The 21,207-nt window shown below is 38.0% G+C and overlaps 1 protein-coding gene across 1 annotated transcript in view; it reads right to left on the bottom strand.

The window, feature by feature from the left end:
* The window catches only part of MCTP1 (multiple C2 and transmembrane domain containing 1), a 215,008-nt gene that overhangs the window by 123,656 nt on the left and 70,145 nt on the right, over positions 1 to 21,207 (bottom strand). The window contains 4 exon segments of the mRNA XM_071581543.1: positions 503 to 593; positions 5,487 to 5,673; positions 18,750 to 18,772; positions 18,774 to 18,881. Of these exon segments, the coding sequence (XP_071437644.1) occupies positions 503 to 593; positions 5,487 to 5,673; positions 18,750 to 18,772; positions 18,774 to 18,881 (409 nt within the window).

A 21,207-nucleotide genomic window follows, 5' to 3' on the forward strand; every position in this document is an offset into this window, starting at 1 on the left:
CCTTCTTAAAAAGATAAGCAGTAGTTACAATGAACTGCATGTATTTGAAATGACTGAAACCAACAACAGCCTCGCTAAATATATGACAGGTATTAGTGGGTTCTTTTAGCAACTTTAAAGTAGTATCTAAGTCTAGAACCTTCCATTTGCCTTGTTACTTGCAATTCAGCTTTAATGTTGATAATTTTGTATAGTTTCATCTACTAAGAAAAGGAAGTTTTTCATATCATTTTTACAGGGTATCTAATGGAGAAAAATGTGTATTTCACACTTATGAAATAACCTATCCAGGGCTATGCTAGCATTAGAATGACTTGCTGCTTTGCTTACAAAAGTTTTGTTTCTTTGTGTTTAAAATTTTCATTACTGAGCAAAAGGTGACACTGCACAAACAGAATATAATCTATAGATTAACTTCTGTTTTAAACATCTTTTCCCACTTCTAAAAAAGACCCAGTTTTACTATGGTATTTACTGTCACAGAAACTAAATGGATCCTTGCCTATGACATCAGCTGCCATCAATGCTTCTGCTCTGATGACCTTCTTCTGGAGAAACCCCACATCATTGATATTATGGATCATTACTGGACTCTAAAAATAATAAAAAGAAAAATAATTCTGGATTGTGAAAAAGACAAACCAAAAGCAATATTAACAGTCTCCTCCCTAGCCCAGACATAAATTACTATGTAATTATATCTATATACTCAGACTTTTAAATATCATTCTCTGAAGAAGTACAACTGTCAGCATTTCCTTCTGTACTTTGCAATTTTAACTAATGAAAATTACAAAGGAAAAATTAAAATATGAATGATTATATATAACACTAATTCTAGTGAAATAATCCCATAATAGTACATAAACAACTGTACTTCAAAATTTGAAATTATAGCAGTGAATTATCAAAATTAACACAAATAATGAAAGTATTCTTCTCCCTGAATTATTTTGCAAAATCTATGTTCACATTTTCCTTTTGATGGCTCCAATAATATCTTAACAGTGACCTAGGGTTTTTTGTAGTTGACTGTTCCAGGAAAGCTTGCATATAACATATATGCCTATATAAGCTTGCAAATAGCATGAGCAAAAGCAATCAAAAGAGGATAGCAACAACTTAATAATTTTCAAAATCACATGCAAAAAAGTATAAAAAAGGAATTAAAGTATGTTTCAAATAAAATTGCAAAAAGCTTTTACCATAAATCATTATATTTCTTTAGTACAAATTTCTCCAATATCTACATATATTAAAAAGAGAAAGAAAAACTGAAGAGTAGACTAACATTTATGTTTATTCATCCAACACTGACTTAGAAAGCTCATTGAAAGGCATGTTATGTTGTTGATTTTTTCCCCAGTAACTAAAACTAACAAACTGAGAGTATTGCACTAATTAGGTGTGACATGTTATAATTCTCAGCCTCTAACTTTGAAGATAATTTAAAATTTGCAAAGTTTCAAATGATACAACATTGAGTGCAACTTTGAGTCTTCCATCAACTAGTAATTAACCTAGCTTTACAATTCAGTTTGATAACCTAGGGGAGGAACTCCAAAAGAATAGACTAAAATTATGGATTGCAAATTCATTTAAAATCATATATAAGTATGTGGCCTAATTTTTGGTTGGTTTTTCAAGCATTGTTTATAAATAGTAGTAGATAACTTTATTTTAAAATCTAGTGAAACCTTTTCCACTGCCTATTACAGTGTCCAGATTTCTACAAAATGCAAACATCAAATAAAACACCAAATCAGCAATTCTTTTATTTATTACAAAGGCAAAACTTACTGTTATGGAAAACCAGAATAAGTAACAACATTAGATCTAAGAACCACACATGTTGCTTAAATGAAACATTAAATGTCAGTTTGCAAAAACAACGCTATGTTTATATATAGACAAACTACACATTAAGATGTTAGACATATAATATGCATCCCTGTCTTTCTATTAATAAAACAATTCAAACAGTTAAATCACACTGATATTAACTTCACAAGCCCCAATTGACCATTTATTTACTGTTTACACTGAAAATTTGACCTTGCTATATTGAACTGAGCAATCCAGCTAAATGTAGCAGTCCACATTACATTAATACAAACACATGCATGCATGTTATCACAGGATAACAGTTAATAAATTTTTACCTATTTTAATAAGTTAATCATCATAAATACGACTTCAAAATACTGATGGTCAACTTGAATCAACACACACTCAACCCCCTGATTATGTCCTTACAAGCTGAGGATGGCAGAGATGGTGTTACAGATAGCACTGCTTTAATTCAAATGCATCTTGGCACCATCCCTCCTTTATTACAATAATCATTAGGGTTTGAGAGCTTATCAGAATTGATGCCACAACAGAGATAACTCTGTTCTAATACCATGATCAGAATGAAAGGCCTTACAAAAATGTTTCCACATTCCACCCAAGTTTCCCAATGACCAAACTAAACACCAAGCTGTAGAAATAAAACAAAGCAAAAACCAAATACAAAGTAAGACAAGTGACTGCCCCCACTTCCTAGGATGCCATACAGTCCCTTTTTTTCCAAATTTTATCCTGGTAAGATCACTCTTCAGAAGGGCACAAGTGCTGTATTTCGCATTGCAATTTTTGTTAGAATCCCGCAGAATAATTATTTTTGAACTTTTAGTTCCGACAAGTCAGCTGCTTCAGATTCATTTACAGCACATCATAACTCTGGATACTGCTGAAAAAGTATATAATGCCACAGCAGAGGCTCTTGGAGAAGCATAGTACTTTAATATATTACTTTAAATACCTAACTTTAAGTAATGATTTATCAGATGATATTCTGCCTTCTTATTTATGATTATAGTTAAAGATATCAAAATCCACATGGTTTCTGAAGACTGAAATTTCCATAGCAGAAGAATCTGTGATTTGCTAGGAATCTTTCAGCCCTCAATAGATGGGTAAAGATTGAAATGCTCTGGAGATGAGTCCTCTTTATTTTTTTAATGAAAGCCAGTATAATATATTTTCTGTATGGCTGCAGCAGCTGTCAGGAAGAGCATCTCAGTTCAGCTCTATTATGGGAGAAGCAATACTCCATCCTATGGCATCGAGATACACTAAGGGGCCAGTACTGATTGACAGCTTGTCACCATGATGTCTTATTCCATCTCTGTTATGGAGAAAATTAATGTCACACCACCAGCTTTATGACTTGCTGTCATCTTAGAACTGCTCACCTTTTATCAATGCTCTAAATAACATTTCAAGCCCATCATCTCACAGTGGACAATCTGGCCAAGGGACATTAAATCAGATGACTGTGAAATGTCATAATAAAAATGGAATGCTAACAACTTCTCTAAACTAGCTCCTCTGGTTTTTAAACTGTGACAAGGGGGACCATGGGTTCAGCACACCAGTTCTGAAAAGGTTACAAAATCTCTCTTGGTCTGTACCCATTAATGTGCCCCTCTCCTCACCCCAAAAGAAATTAATATTTTCAGACAATTGTGGTAAAATGATTATTCAAACAGTAATGCCTGTTTAATTTTTAAGGCTCTGATGTTCAGCTACAAACAGTTAAATGACAGTAATAGAGTAATTTTCTAAGGCTATTTGGTCTGATGGCAAGGTCAGTTCATTAACTGTTTTCGGCTGCAGAAAGGGTGGAAAATACATTTTGGTAATGGAAACTAGATTTGGGGGGTGTTTTTACGTGGATAAAAAATACAACCAAAATTACAGCCATTCAGTGGAGAACTGTAGGTCTTGCTAATTCTCATATGTTGTCTTTGTATCAGTTCTGAAGTGGAGATAAGAAAATCAAACACAAATTGAACATCAGTGAAAATAAACTACTTGAATTATGCTAATCCTGGTAATTTCTTTCTTCTGCTGGTCATTTTAATAAAACCAGTAGAATTTATCAAAAAGGTATCTAGATGCCACAATTTTCAGAAGCACATGAGATATTCACACTTCAGAAATATGAATCCCTTCCTAAAATACGAATATTTTCAAATGCATACAGCAGTGTAAGAAAAAACATATATCCATGTATATGCAAGAATCAGGAATAAATCAGATCAATATTACGCCATATAATTTTGCTTTAAACTGGGTACAAAAAATTGAGAGTTTAGGAAAACTGATCAATAGTACACAGCTATAACATGTTTCTGTACTGCTACTGAAATAATCAAAATTATCAATATCACTTGTCTGTGATATCATCACACAGAATAAACCCCAGAAACAGGATATTGTTGCTCTTGGTAGCAAGAACTATGACACCCCAAAAACATATCCATCAGAAATTTATTCTGCTTACAGACATCTATTCTGACAACCACAGACTGTCTTGGTGGATTCCAAAATTTGCAATAACTCTCTTAATTATTTTTCAAATATGTTGGATAATACTTTAACTTTCAGTTCACTTAGGAATATTATATTTAGCTTATCTAAGTCACCTCTATTAAACTGTGTTTATGATAACACTATTGGTATATGAGTTGTACAAGCATTAGTAGACAGCTGATTCACTGGAGATAGCCAGAATAAATTTGCTGAAGCACACATCCTGCTAATCTGTTTGAAGAATATTGTACAGCATTAGTACTAGCACTTCATGTTATCTGCACAGCCTGATAAGGTACATCTTTATTAAATTCAGTTATTGAAAGGATGTCAGTCATGGAATAGGAGTATTTTAAAATCTTGAAAATAAATTAAGCAGCTCTTTGTTAGTCAGAGCTTGGTTTAATGGCTGAGTGTCTAGAGAAGCCTTTCTAAACACCTGGCAGCACCTTACAATAAAAGCTTTGTAATTGTAGGTGGAAATAGCTTTTTTTCTTTCTTTTTCCATGCATAGTGAGATAGTTACTTTTAGGGATTCAGGAACTAGCAAATGCTGGAGTAAGAGCTCCCCTCTCTGTTGCTTTGATAAAACTACAAAGATTCTGTGTAATGTGAGGATGCTGGGAAATGGAAGTAATTTACTTCAGAATATTTTGAAGTGGAAATACTGTTTACAACAATTAGTTAGATTATATAAAATACTGCTTCAGCCTTAAATAGGAAGACAAAAAATAAGTTTTCTTGCTCTATCACTGATGTTAAAAAATGAAAACTATAGGGAACTCAAACTATTTGATATAAAAATCACTAGAAACTATACATTCACTGAGTGACCCCTTAGTCACTTTATGCTTAGTAAAAATTATCTGCAAGGCAGTAAAACTAACTTCCTTATATGACATCAGATCAAACAGTTGAATTACCATGTAAAAACTACCTTACTGTATGAAGAGCACTTGTAGCCTCCTTGATGTTACCTAACTATTTTGACATTATTAACTAGTTTAAATGACTGTCATTATCTATGTGTTATTAGAATATAAGAGATTTATTTAGATTTTTGATAGTTATTTTTCTATATAGGCAAACATTTTGCAAACAAAGGTTAATAGAGAACTTCATACATATCTCTTCAGTATCTCCTCTCACTCCTTCTGGTCCTCCAGGGAGTTAACAGAGAGGTCAGAGATAGTGACTGCAGCTGAGGCTGTGAGAGTAACCAACAACACCAGGCATCCCTTTCCCTCCTCCAGCGTCATCTCCAGCTTGTGGGTTTGTTCTTTACTCAGAGTCGACAGGTCAACATGGCACCTAGAAACACATTCTACATCAGCATGTGGTTTTCCTTACATTAAACAAGAGCACATTGACTTACTTGCATTCAAATGGACAACCCCCCCACAAGTAAGTAGAAATTTCCTCCCAGCTTCTGGAAAAGTTTCCAAATTTATTTTCAGCTTTAATCCATGACAGTTTTTTTAATTTTCTTTTTTATTTTAAGGCTGCACAACCTGTTTTGAAGTGAACAATAAATATTAAAAAGAATGTATAGATACTAGACATAAGGTTACTCAAATACAAAGACAATTTTAAAAAATTCTGCTTCAGATCAAATTTACTTTTAACTATCTCTTGTATAAAGAAAAAATGTAAGTTCTGATGTGAACATTTTTCATACTGTTCAACTAACAACAGTAACAATACTTTCTTAAAAAAATAAATCTGTGTGGACTTAAATGTGATGGCATTAAAATGACTGAGCATAGAAAAACTCAACTTGAGCACCACCTGAAAGACTCAGCTCTCTTGCAGTAAGCTGTGTGTGGCTCAGGATCAAAGCTTCATGCAGGCAGCCAGGATAAAATCTTATGCCACAACACTCAATATAATAAGATGTCTCACTTTGTAATGAGCAGGGACTGCTTATAACTGTGCAGAGTGGCTGAAGCCAATCAGCCCTGCTTGATCCCTTTCTGATTAACTCCAACTGGACTAATGAAGAATGACTCTACACATGCCAGACAGCAAAAACAGCTTTGCAACACCTTCAGAAATATAAGGCAAAGCATGGAAAGAAAAACAGGAGAACTTCTATCAAAGACCTGAACATAAGTGTTTAAATAAAACAGTAGCACTTTGGGGTTAGTAATTAGTCTGTGCACACCTAGTGGTTTTAATATTTTAATTTGTATAATACACAAGTTTCAAATTTCCCAGACTACAACTCTGAGCATGTATAGAAATTCAGTGTCCATGCCACATGTAATGCCAGCTTGCAATGCACAGGAATTTCTGTGAAAAAGCACTATTTGGAATACTTGTAGCATCCTCAAATAAGTTTTTCCAACTCATTACTCTAAAAACAGTAACAATACTGAAATAAATGCATATATTCTATATCTAGTTTAGCCACTGAATATTCTACTATCAACAGTGATTACTTAACGTGACAAGCACATGTACTATTTGCCACTAACTCACTAAACATCTCGCAGACTCTATTCATAAAATATCAGTTGATATTGAAGAAAAAGAGAAACTGGTCACCACAGGGTCAATAAACTAAGAAAAACATGGCAGAAATGAATAATTAGCCATTTAAGGACAAGAAATAGCCAGTCATGAGAATAAATGCAGCCTTATTGTCTTGGGTTGAGCTGGCAAAATGCCAACTGTCCAGGACAGAGTGAAAAGGGTTCTTCCTCCCCCCAACCAGCTAAGGGAAAAAGGACAGGGAGAGGAAAAAAAAACCTTTTTTTTTTTTCTCAAGTTTAAATGTCCTTGAGGCACACATTGGGATTATCCCATCCCCTTCTCAGGGGTCACTATACCCTCATTAGGGTCACCAACCCCACACTGGGGTTACTGCCCCCACACTGGGGTCTCCATCCCCTTCTTAGGGGTCTCCATCCCCTTTTTAGGGGTTTCACAATAGTGGATAACTTGGGAAATAATGTTTATGGTTAAATCCACCCCTCAGCTTCGTCCACCTGCAGGTGGCCTGAGGCATTATGAGCTCATTGAGCCAGGAACAACTCTCCCTTATGCTAGTCCAGGTGTGAAGCAACTGACTAAGCCACACCCACACACTAGCTCTTACCCCTTTTGAGATGATGCAATATGGTATGGAATACAATATTATTGGCTAGAAGAAGTCAGCTGTTAGCTAGCTCAGCCCAGTTCAAGCCAGCCGACAACCCCAAGCCTAATCTGAACTTTAAAGCCTAACTTCTTGGTCTACTTGGCTAAACCCATAACACTTATAAAATGGGCATTGTGCTATCACAGGCAGATTAGATTTGCTACAGAAAAACTGTCATTTTTTTTTAATTTACTGTCTGTTATGCAGCTGTCCAAACTACTACAAAGCCTATGCAGTAAAAAGCTTCAATTATATTACAATGAAAAATTTCTAACTGACATAGCATTCTAAGCTTAATGCTCACCTTCTGTTTTGAAGTCTTCATATGATAAGGAGTGAGAAATTAAATTTACAACTAAGTAATAATAAAGCTATTGCTGTCAGTGCAGGCTGATGGTCAATACAAATCTTGGACACGTACACAGACTGTCCAATTTTTATTTAGGATAAAGTGAGAAATTTAAAGCCCTCCTTAACATAAAAACTAATGTAATCAAGCATTTGAAGCTTGAGAAGGTAAAAATACCCCTGGTCTTAAATACTCTTTGACAATTTATTTCAAAAGAGATACCCCTCAAAAACAGGGCCCAGCAACAATATTGAGACTTCAACCAATAATCATTTAAAGAACCAGCCTAAACTCTCTTAAAGTCAGTAAAAGAATCAGAAAGTCATTATGATGCAGAAATAATCCAGCCCTAGTGATGCAGAAATAATCCAGCCCTCACTCAAAAATAGGCAAAAAAGCTTTTTTGGAGAAAAACCCACCTACATCCATCAGAAAAATGAAATATTAAACTTCAGGGTCTACATCAGAGCTACAAAATACAATTCCTCCAATTCTTGAAGTTACAACACTTTTGGAACACTAGGAGTCCATGTTATTTTTTATTTAGGTTAAGAGAAGCAACTGATCAATTTTATCTGTGCTCCCTTCCTACAGCTATGAAATACTCCTAAATGCACCATATCTAGAATAGATTACCTGAGAAGTATGTCTCTATCATCTGCTTGATAAATCTCTATGAACAGCCCATCATGAGCTTGTTCTAGGGTTATTCCATCAAGAAGTATCACCCCTGTGCTTTATGGAAGTCCAGGTTAAGAGAGTCCCAGTGCATACACAGTCAGGTGAAAGCACATTTCTCACTCTCTGCCAGATCCTCTCTCCCCTGGCGTTGCAGGAGATGCAGCTCACATGTGCCTAACTCAAGGGTGCTGATGCTCAAGGAGCATCCAGCATAAGGTGAGTGCATCTACAAAACATATGATTCAGCTAAATGATAAGACTTTCCAATTTACAGACACTATAAGAAAAATTGCAATTTTTTCCCCATTAGTATTTGAATTTTTCATGCTAAAAATCAACTTTGCTCTTATGTCAAATTTTCTTTTAAAATAATGAAAAAAAAATTTTTTTGTTATATCTACTTTGTCCTCACCAGATCTTTGTACAGGACCAAAAAAACGTGACTGAAGTCTGGTTTTATTAAGTCATTATCTAAACACCATCTCTATTCTAGAATAACCTTGACAGACAACAATAGGAACACTACAAAACTTCTTTTTGTATTACATTTTCTTAGGAGGACTGAATTAATAAAATACTTCCGAAGTTAAGTATCTGTTTGGAAAATTTCTATTTTCTAAATGTGAATATCTTTGGAAAATTCAAGTTGATGATGATCCTATTCATTTTACTGACAGTATGTACAAGTACTCCAAGCTTTAAAGCTTAGTAATGCTGACTTATATCAGTCAAGATGTTCTCTTAAAAGACAGTTTTCACCTATAACTGTTTCCATGGAGGACAGAGATGCTTTGAGGATGAAGGTGAACTTCAATGTTATCAGAAAATGGTGCAGAATGAGTGAGAAATTTTTGTTCCATTTTCTCAACTTGAGGACCATGAAAAATTACAGCCATTTTGAGAAGGCCATAAGTTGCATAAGACCAGCAGCTGTTACAGTGAAAGCATAAGATAATAGTAACTTTGACCAATCCAGTTTCTTAAGGAATTATTATTTACATGATGCTGCTGCAAGAGTTCTCTGCCTGTAAGGAGGTCAGCCTGAAGAAATAGAGCAAAAAATTTGCCATTAACTTCACAGACAGATTTCCAAGCATGGCTATAAATCACATAGTAGAGAACTATAGTTTTTAGGGCACTTTGAGTATTTCCACATCTTCCATGTTGTATGGCCCCTTCAGTGCACACCGGTGGCAGCACTACATCTGGTGTGCTGGGGCACGGGAACCGTCTCCATGATTGGCTGACCCCTCAGAAAGATGCACTGGGGGCATGCTTCCTCCCATCAGTTCTGCATATGAACATTATCAAGTACCACGTGTATTTGTATCTTCAGGCCTTGAGAGAACAGAAGGGTGAAAAAACAGGTAAATGTTTCAAGCTAATGTGCCAAAGTTGTTACAGGTAAATTGATCAGAAACAGATCACATGGAGGAAATTTTGAAGGTTCAAGGGGAATATACCACTTGTCTGTTCAGTGTGTTAATCATCCAAACCTTTAGAAATATATTTCAGATTTATTTTTTATGTGAATATATCTGGCCTTTGGTTCTTTTTATGCCTTTCTTTATCCAGTTGAAAAAGCCTTTAGTGTTTCATGTTTTCTTCCAGTGAAAGTACTCATACACTATAATCATGTATCTTCTTCATCTTCCTTTTGATATGCTAAACACTTTCAGCTCCCTATACATTTCCTAGGAAGGTATCTCCTACAGGCCTCAAATGACTTTTTGTAACTTTTCTGATCCAGTGAAATTCTCCTGCATCCTTTTTAAAGTGTGGAAGACAGAACTCTATGTAGCATTTTATTATCAGTATGTCTAACAGGTAAAAATCACCTCCCCTCTCTAATTCTAAAAGAACCTGAATGTAAGTCTGCGATGGCACCCTGGTGAAATATCGTTGCTAATGAATGAATTACAAAGGCAGCAACACGACACAGAAGGCCTCTTAAAAGCCAGGTGGCCAGGCAAGTGAGAGACAGCAACAGTGAGATCATTTTCTCACATGACAAAATAAAGCATAAAGGAGGAACTGGCACAATCCTAAGTGATAGGGACAGAAAAGCACTACTTGGCTACAAACCAGGCAACTTAATTACCATCATAACTTGTTCAGGAACACAGCCTTTCAACTCCACTGTGATCCAGATCTATGCTGCTCCAAAGGATGCCAAGGAGAGGAAACTGCATGATTCCACAATTAGAACTGAGCTGGACACATCAGAAGCAGTGAGGCATGAACTGCTACAATTAGTTAAACTCCTTATCCTTTATGAGCAGAGTAAAATGTTACAGTACAACCAAGGAACAAAAGGAGAGGGAAAATTCAGCAAAGCACTGGCAGAAAATGACACATCTCAGAAACACTCAATGTTGACTGCAGTAATGTGAACTTCTTAGAAGAATCAGAGCATGACATTTCAAACTGTAAAGATAATGAAAAATAAATTAAATTGAGGACTTCACACTATGCTTGTGAGAGGTGTTTGATAGAGGTGATATACTGAAAATCAGGAAAGCTCCCAAAGGAATTGGAGACCATAACTCATCTAAGTAGGACATTGACTGAGGACAAGAGTGGTAGTGAGCTGGGTAAGCTGGAGGGGATTCCTGGGAAGCTATGGGGGAAGACCTCAGCAAGACCTGGGGAACAGTGCTGTCAGTTGCCATGTAGCAACACATGTTACTCAGGAAAGAGGCCTGCAGTACTGGGTGAGTAAGTCATGGCAAAAGAAATACATAAAATACAGGACAATCTCACCAGTCATCAAGCAATGCCTGAATACAGAACAAGTGTTTATTGCTTGTTAAAATAAATACAATCCATGCCACAAAAATTCCAACTTGGAAATGAGAAATTAACTTCTTCCAAAGCACAGCTCTTCATTATAAAACTCCAGATTTACTTTTGAAATTGCACAGGCAGAAAAACATACTTAAAATGGTTTAAGATGTGATATTTCCTATGTTGTCCCTATGACACAGCCATACACTACAGACTGTTAGTGCTGTCACCAAACCAATTCCTTTGCAGCAAAAGTAACACTTTCATCTGCTAAACCATTCTATTGTTTTGATGAACATTATGTTTCCCTATATGGTTCTTCCCTTACTAGTTGGTCCAAGAAATTTTGCAAGAGCTTTTCCACAGCTGCAATCTGTGCCTTTCAGAAATCCTCATAACACCCTATCTGCACCCTTCACCATTTTCCACATACTGTCACACTCCTCATATATAAGCAGCCATTCCATGTTTCTTTCTCTCTTCCTCTTATTTTGCCACTCATCAATTAGTAGTACATTTCCACATGTGGGAAGACATAGAGTCAGAAGAAGGATCCATAAGCAACCCAGCTTGTATGTAGCATTCAATTATTTCATAGAATCATAGAATCCTAGAATCCTAGAATCGATTGGGTTGGAAAAGACCTCCGAGATCATCGAGTCCAACCCTTGGTCCAACTCTAGTCCATTTACTATACTAGATCATGGCACTCAGCACCACGTCCAATCTGTGTTTAAAAATCTCTAGGGATGGTGAATCCACCACCTCTCTGGGCAGCCCATTCCAATGCCTGATTACTCTCTCTGGAAAGATTTTTTTCCTGATATTCGACTTAAATTCCCCCTGGCAGAGCTTAAGCCTCTGCCCCCTTGTCCTATTGCTGAGTGCCTGGGAGAAGAGACCAGCCCCCACCTGGCTAGAACTTCCCTTCAGGTAGTTCTCGACAGTGATGAGGTCACCTCTGAGCCTCCTCTTCTCCAGGCTAAACAACCCCAGCTCCCTCAGCCTCTCCCCATAGGGCTTGTGCTCCAGTACCTTCACCAGCCTCGTTGCTCTTCTGTGGACTCGCTCCAGCACCTCAATATCCTGTCTGAACTGAGGGGCCCAGAACTGAACACAGTACTCAAGGTGTGGCCTCACCAACGCAGAGTACAGGGGAAGGATCACTTCCCTGGTCCTGCTGGCCACACTATTTTTGATACAGGACAGGATCCCATTGGCCTTCTTGGCCACCTGGGCACTGTTGGCTCATGTTGAGCTTCCTGTCAATTAGTACCCCAAGGTCCCTTTCCGCCTGGCTGCTCTCCAGCCACTCTGTGCCCAGCCTGTAGCGCTGCAGGGGGTTGTTGTGGCTAAAGTGCAGGACCTGGCACTTGGCCTTATTGAACTTCATCCCGTTGGAATCAGCCCATCTCTCAAGTCTATCCACATCCCTCTGCAGAGCCCTCCTGCCTTCCAGTAGGTTGACACTCCCTCCCAACTTGGTGTCATCAGCAAATTTGCTGATGATGGACTCAATCCCCTCATCTAAATCATCAATAAAGATGTTAAACAGGACTGGACCCAACACAGTCCCCTGGGGAACACCACTAGTGAGTGGCCGCCAGCTGGATGCAGCTCCGTTCACCAGCACTCTCTGGGCCCGACCCTCCAGCCAGCTCCTAATCCAGGAGAGGGTACACTTGTCCAGGCCATGGGCTACCAGCTTTTCCAGGAGTATATTATGGGAGACAGTGTCAAAGGCCTTGCTGAAGTCCAGATAGACCACATCCACAGTCTTCCCCTCATCTACCGGATGGGTCACCTGATCGTAAAAAGAGATCAGGTTGGTCAGACAGGACCTGCCCCTCCTAAACCCATGCTGGCTGGGTCTAATCCCTTGTCCACCCTGAAGGTGCTGTGTGATTGCACTCAGGATGAACTGCTCCATAACACTGCCAGGCACCAAGGTCAGGCTGACAGGCCTGTAGTTGCCAGGGTCCTGCTTGCAGCCCTTTTTGTGGATTGGGGTGACATTCGCCAACCTCCAGTCATCTGGGACCTCCCCAGAGAGCCAGGACTGTTGGAAGATGATGGAGAGCAGTTTGGCAAGGTCTTCTGCCAGCTCCCTCATCACCCTGGGATGGATCCCGTCTGGTCCCATAGACTTGTTAGGATCCATCTGGCTCAGTAAGTCAGTAACTATATCTTCCTGGAATACAGGAGGGCTATTCAGCTCCCTCTCCCTGTCTACCAGAATACATTGGGGAATACTATCAATTTCACAATAGAATGTGACAATAACAATTGTTAGTAAAAGCTTTAAATAATAAAGTATCCAGTAAGAGAAAGTTATTGAATATTTGTGACACAAAACTGAAACTTTTTTGGCTTTCTAACAGAACAGAAGTGCCTCTGCATTAGTAAATATAGGCAGAGATAGGAATAAGTAAGTTGTGGAACACCTGAAGGCCAAATTTTGAGATGCAGTGTTTACATTTAGCTCTTTTTGACAATGATCAGAAATGGAGATGGCTCAGAACATCTCAGGCTTTTTCAACAGCAGGCCTTACAATAGCATTTTTAGAATTTAATGCTTCAAGAAAAATCTTTATTTTCTGTCAAGAAATTCATCTGCAGTAATTTTACTTAACATGTATGTATGTATGTATGTATGGCTAGACTTCGCAAAAAAAGATTTGGGGAAGGGCTCTACTCACTTGGGTATGTCCTTCCAGCCTGCACAGTGGATTTTTTAGGTGTGGCACAGCGTTTGTGAAAATTGGCCCCACCCTTTAACTCCTAAGGTTCATCTGCCACGGCTGAGCAAGCTTGGACTGTGACAGTGAAGTCCTCAGGACTAGAACCTACAGCCCCCGGTATTAACGGGAGGCGTCCATTCAAGTACTAACTGGGCCTGACCCTGCTTAGCTTCCGAGATCTGACAGTATCGGACATCAGGGTGGCATTTAACTGCCTTTATCATGTAAAATCAACAAACGATTATACAGACAGGCTGTTGGTTGTGTGATTCTCTATGTTTGTACAGAATTGCTGTGTAATTCACGTGCTCACAGAGTTCAAATCTCAAATTACAACAGCGTATTATTTACATTTTTAATGCAATACATCCTTCCAAAGTTACTTCAACATGCAGAAATTTTCAAACTACTATGTGAAAAGCATTTTTTAAAGACTGGCATAATAAACTACTACCTACAATTCCAGAGGAAGTAATCTTCACTACAGAGTTCTGCAAAAATCAAGAAAACTTCAAAGACTTGGCAATTTCAACATTAACATTGACTTTCACAAATAGCGTTCAAAACCTTCTTCTTGGACAACAATATTTTAAAAATAAAATTGCTGCTATTTTATCACAGTGTCCACATGATCTCTAGAAAGAAATTTGGGAAGAAGCACTTGCAGTGGCATATTTAGTGTCCTTCACCCAACTTTCTATGCATGTTGGAGTACACATACACAGCTTTACAGCATCACTCAGTTCTCTGTGATAATGCTCAGTCTTCCATAGTGAAACCACATAAATGTTAGTGGGAAAAAACTCCAAACCGTAAACATTAAAATTTTATATTTTTAAAATAAAATCTCACTTTAGTTTAGAACTTTGATAGCATATCCCAGTGCTTTCAGATTAATCAGAGAATCCTAGTTGCATATTGATTTTATTTATGTAGATCCAAAAACTATACCTTTGTTACTGAGAGAAGACAAAACAGACAATATGAAAATCTAAATACTTTATTTTCGATATTTTAGAGTTTGTGGGAAATTTCAGTTTGCTACAGATAAAATTAATACATAGCCTTAATGAATATACTATACACAGTGTCTCTTTTTTCTTAATTTGCATCACATGGGAAAAAAGACAGTAGCATCTATAAAAACAGTAATTTTCTGGCAGAAAATAGGAACAAAAGTCCATGTCAGTGTAAAGATAAATATGTATCTTTCATACTAATAAATAATGTTATAAATCCTGCTGCACTGGATTGCATATAACTTCAGCTGAATAAAACTGCATGACATGGTATCTACTTATCCTGTATGTTCACAGAAACAACTTGTTCTGTGACAGCACTCATTCTTGGTAATTCATTGCAGCTGTCAGCAGCTAATTTGTTCAGATTACTGCTATGCATAAAGGTGTAAAAACCATGAGGATTTATTAACTGATTATCGTAAAGATGATAGTCAGAGTCGCCTTCAAAAATACAAATTATAAGAAAATCAAATAATTACATGACAATACATAACCTTACTGCAATGTGTTTTTAATCACAGGATCATAATGACATGATACAGAACATAAATTAATTGCTCATAGCAAAACAATATGAATATCATATGTAGTCAGAGTGAACAATATATATACATACATACGTATTTCTACATATCAGCCAAAGCAATGAATAATACCACTTACGCAAGTCTACATGCATATTCGAATGCAAGAGGGCTGCCTGTGTAGCTTTAGCTCCTGGTGCTTTCCATAAAAAGAACCTCTAGACCTCATGTATTTGGTCCTAGAATGTTGGTTGTTTTTTTTAAAGAAATTATATTAAGAATGCTAGAAATTCACCTCCTGTAAAATGCAGCTCAGTTCTGGTCAAGACCAGTGATTTCTCATACAAAGCGGCACATGATTGGAAATACATTTTCCTCAAAGCTTTTGAATGAGGTCTTTTCCCAGGATTTCTGAGGACCTAAAATAAACATTGAATTGGTCCTAGGGTTTTGGGTTTTTTTTAAAGTATTCTAAGATGGAAGTTCACAAGGTGCTACAGCCCTTAAACTCTCATGGAGAATGCACACAACTGAAACTCAAATGAATTTTATAAACATTTAGTGCTCCAAGTGAAGAATAGAAATCAACCAGTCAGCATTTCATTTCAGGAACCACCATGCTGAAGGTGCATGGGCATCCAAATGAAGATGGAGCCTTATGTGACAGATATCTTCTTCTCCTTTGCTCAACAAGGATGCCATGCTGTTGCTCTCACCCTCTTAACACTTTCCTCCCTCTCGCATGCCACCCCTTTCCACTTCTGTCCCTCTGTTATGTCACCCCAAAACCAGAATCTCACTTCCATGTCTTCAGGCTTCTTGAATCTTTTTCTGCATCTTCTTATCCTCAGAAATTTATACCAAGCCCAAGCCCTCACACACATGCCATCACCACTGTGTCAACAATCCCAGCTTTCACCTGGCCCTTACCATGCTCCAGGCTAAAAAATGTACAAGGTCCACAGAAGTCTTTGCCTCTTACTCCATGCTTCTTTTATTTCCCAAAAGTACAGCTAAGACATAGTATCATTCCAGGAGAGTTTATGGCATTCTGGTTTGGAATAGCATTGGCAAGTAACTCAGTTTAGCACAGTAACAACACAGGTTTCCTGTGTCATTTTCAGTGAAATTCCTGGAATTTGTTCCTTCAACTTTCCACCTGGGAAACCTTTTCTTCTGTTTTCTCAATTTGATTTGTTCTTTCAATGAATAGGATCTATTCCATCAAGTGTGCCTTCTCCCTAACCATTCTTTGGCCAGGCAGGACATCTTCAAGAAACAATTGGTTTTATTTGCATTTAATAGAAATATTCTTATATAATATTATAGCTGCTGCTTGCACATTAGTCAAGCAAGCAGGTGAAATGAATTACCCTCTATTCTTGAGCAATGCTAGAATGCTACCAGGAGGTCTTTTGTTTTCCTTCCACAGCCTCATTACCACTTCTTCTGGAATCTGAATCAAAATATTCAATGTATTACATGTGCCTGTGCCTTGAGAGCCATAGAGCCTTAGTCATGGAGTCAAACTCAGTCATGCTTTTAAAAATTAATATACACTTATCATAACACACACACACAAAGCACAAATCTGTAGTGCCTGCACCAAAGTATTTCCAGTTCTTAGAGGCAGCCTTTAAAGGAAAAACTGGAGAAGAGAGGTCATTATTAAGTGGAGCTGACAGGTGTTAGTGCTTTTTATCCACAGTGACTGGAAAATAATATCAGGAGGGGGAAATATTAAGACCCATTTTTGTATTCAAATTGTGCTTGCCAAATTATGGTTTTTCATGGAAATCTTCAGGAAGAGGAATTTGTTTCACAGAAGGTGATATGAGAGATGGTCTGAAAGGACAAACTGAAAAACAATTATACAAACACTGACAATAAGTTTACAAAAATCAAGATGAGCAAGATTTCAGCAAGTGCTGCTTGAATTATGCTGTTTTGAAAAGTCACACATGAAAACTTTACAGTGCTTCAGAAAATAACTTACTGTTACCATATAAGTCAACTGAAATCAAGCAAGGGAAAAAAATACAATATAAACTCTAAATAACCACCCAACCCAAAGAGTTTCATTGTGTAAAATAAAATCCTACTGTGTATACTTTTGAGAAATGTTTTTGTCAATGTTAAGGCTGTCTGCTTGCCACAGACTCTGTACATATTCTGAGTTTGAACAATTCATAGTAGGAAATAAACAGAGATTGTTATTCAACTCACCTAATTTGATAAAGAAAGCCACTATCTTAAATGGCATGAGAGGGAGGAAAAGGCAGCAGAAACATTGCCATACTGACAATAAAAGTACAAGGCTTGGTGTGTGGGATTTCCATTCCTGATTTTAACTACTAACCCCTCCCCCCCCCCCCCATTTTTGCTAGTTAACAGTATCAATGCCCTAGTGAAAGCACCTACAACCAATACTCTCACAAACAACCAAAATATACAGGATTAATAATTATTAATACTATTGTTATAACTGTATGGATATCAATTAAAGTACAATGTGAACAAATATCTGAGCTTTCCAAACATCACCTAATTTGTAGTATCTAAAAGCACAGCTTTTTCCCTATTAGCTAACAGTTAATGCCACTTCCTACTCTGTAAAATGGACCACAGCCACACAAATACATACTATTTCTTGGCTCTAAGACAGATTCTCTTTTCCTGAATATGAATTAGTGAATGATCTTATTTCTTTGCCCTAAAATATGGGTGTAGTTTTTCAATATTCTATTTTCATGTACCAAGTGGATTGATACATAAATTTGGTCTTATGCACCTCTTACAAATTAAAAGAGTTATTTCTCTTCCAAACTGGATGGTGCTGTATGGAACCTCCTGCATCCTGGTAACTGCTCTAAACCGGGGATTTTTATTTTCAGAAACCTGTCTATCAGTTGGTAAAGGCTGCCACCTACTGGTCAATAAAAACTAGTTTAAATCATCAAAGAATTACATCAGTGCAGCAAACTGTTCTTGTACATTGCAGAAAATCCTCCTAGAATTTCAAAAAGAACAAACCACACAACAAAACCAAGAAACAGTCATAAGATACAGTTTCAACAGCGAGGCTCATTTTAATCATCTGTTCTCATCCCCAGGGAGGAAGGAAGCCAGAATTGCACAAACCTGCCAATAAAATCATCCTTTTTTACCAGCATCTTTGTCCCACACAGTAATATCAACAATTCCACCTCGTTCTTCATAGAGATGAAAGTCAAACTGCTCCCTCCACTGAGGATTCAAAGTTTTTGGCACAATCTAAAAGGAGATCAAAACAGAAAGTCATACTGCATTGTGTAGGAATACACTTTCTTGAATTGTAAATTTGATCTTTACAGTCTGCTCATGGAGTTTTTTCTGTCTTCAATATCAGTAGCTGGAGCAGAGAATTAAAAAATAGTTATCAGGAAAGACTACTGGCCAGTTCTCTCATGCCTTTCTGACTTAACAGCAACCTCCAAAATCCTGCAACTTATCCACCTTCAAAAGCCTCCTGAACAAAGGATTTGCTCTGGGAATGGAGCCATTTCTCTCTAGAATAATTATGTCCTCTTTTAAGTGACAGCTGTAAAGTTGTGCATCTAAGCCCAAAGGAAAACAAAGCACTTGAGACAACAAGTCAATGGTGACTCTAAGTACTTTAACAAACCATTTTACCATGTATTTTTTTCCCCAGCTGCAGTAATACTGAGAGAAACATGATGCTATGGTTTACTTTGCAGGGAATAAAATCAGGTTTTTTCTTTAAAACTCAGATGAAAGTAGATTTCTCAATCATTTTCAGGCCAGTTACTTCTGACTTCAGTGAATTTCAGTTTATGTTCTTCTGAGCACACTGTGCTGAATGGAAAGCTTATAGATTTTTCTACCATGATGCAAAAGCAGTACTTACAGCAGTCACACCTGTCCTGAGCAAGACACTACCTAGTACCTTCCCTATTAAGGAAACACTACTTCTTACACCCACCAGTTCTACTGGCTTGAAAAAAATGGAAAATGCAGAGAGGATTATGAAATTTTTTAATTCACAAAAGCAGGAAAATTGATTTCTTCTAATTTCAGATTAAGAGACAGCCCTAATGCAGGCTCAGAGCTCTGTAAATATTGCAACTATAAGTTCCTGCCTTCTTCCTCGATTTCCCCTTCATCTGGCTGTGAAAAACACAGCTGCCATCATCACCATTGAGAGAGGAAGGTCATATGCATCATTGGCAGTCCCAGCATCTTCCATAAACAGCAATTTTAAAAACACTGGGGAGCAGGGGAACAAAAAAATAATAGCAAGAAGGCCAAACAAGTACCAAAATAATTTTCTCCCTCATCAATCCTCTCCACCTGTGAAGATCATACATAAAAAACTTCAATGAAACTTGATGTAAGGACACAAAGAGGAAAGTGAGAATATGAGCAAGATATAGTCTGAGGATAAGACAATGCAAAGGATCCAAGAGGCAATCGGCATCAAGCCAGGAAGATACTTGTCACAATCACTGTGCATCTTTCACCTCCCATGAATAACCCCTAACAGGAAATAAAAACTAACAAAATACGTATGGAATATCAGGTGTGCCCCCCTGCAAACCCACATTTTTCAGTGCTACATTTTTCACCATCTAGTACTATTTTTGTTTCTAATGAAATAAAAAGAGACATCTAAACAAACCTCCAGCTGCTCTGAGAGCAAATTTTTATTACAGCAATATACCTCCATCACTTCTCCAGGGACACCCCCTTGTCGCGGGGGAGAAGCTTGCGTGCTCTCATGAGGTTGAGAGCTATGCTGGCTGTGGTTTGTGCCTCCAGTAGGGTCTCCCATGCCAGACAGGTCTCAGCTGAAGGGTCAGACAAAGTGTGTCCACAGGGCAGGATGGGCTCGCCAGCTGTCTGGCAACTGTCCTAGGAGAAGGACAACTCCAATCCCAAACCCGGGCAGATGGAGCTCACTCAGCCCTGTAAGGCCATCCATCTAAGAGAAGGATACTCTAACCAAACCTATGTCCTGAGGTATTCGCTGTCACCATCCAAGCTTGCTAGGTCGTGGCAAATGAACCTTAGGAGTAAAGGGTGGGGCCAGTCCTGTGCATGCTGTGCCTCACCTAAAAAATCCATTCCGCAGGCTCAAAGGGTTCACCCTCTTTGCAAAGTCCCGTAGCAACAGGCAAGGGTCGAAAATGGCAAGTGATAGGAAGCAGCTGCATGCAGGCAGTTCAGGATATTGGTCATTCGAGACTTGACCATGGAGATGACAGTCTCGTGGGGTTGCATCCTGAATGACCAAGCAGACTTTTCTAAGGACAGCACTGCTTGCTCCACATGGAGAGGGGTCTGGAAAAGGTGGCCTAAACAAAACTCATCTCCACACTCGGTTGGATAACCGCGGCCAACCGGCATCTTCCGTGCGGTCAAACAGGAACAAAGAGATTTCAAAGGCATACACCTGCCTGCAAAGGTGTGCTCAAACTAACACTCACATGTTGGAACATCACAACCATGCTTGATACTGGGGATAGTGGACGTCCTGAGCGTCGTTCTGCTCGAAATGCCCACGAACTGTCACGGCTCAACATTGACATTGCTGCTCTCA

Source organism: Pithys albifrons, chromosome Z, assembly GCF_047495875.1.
Source record: "Pithys albifrons albifrons isolate INPA30051 chromosome Z, PitAlb_v1, whole genome shotgun sequence".
NCBI classification, from domain to species: Eukaryota; Metazoa; Chordata; class Aves; order Passeriformes; family Thamnophilidae; genus Pithys; species Pithys albifrons.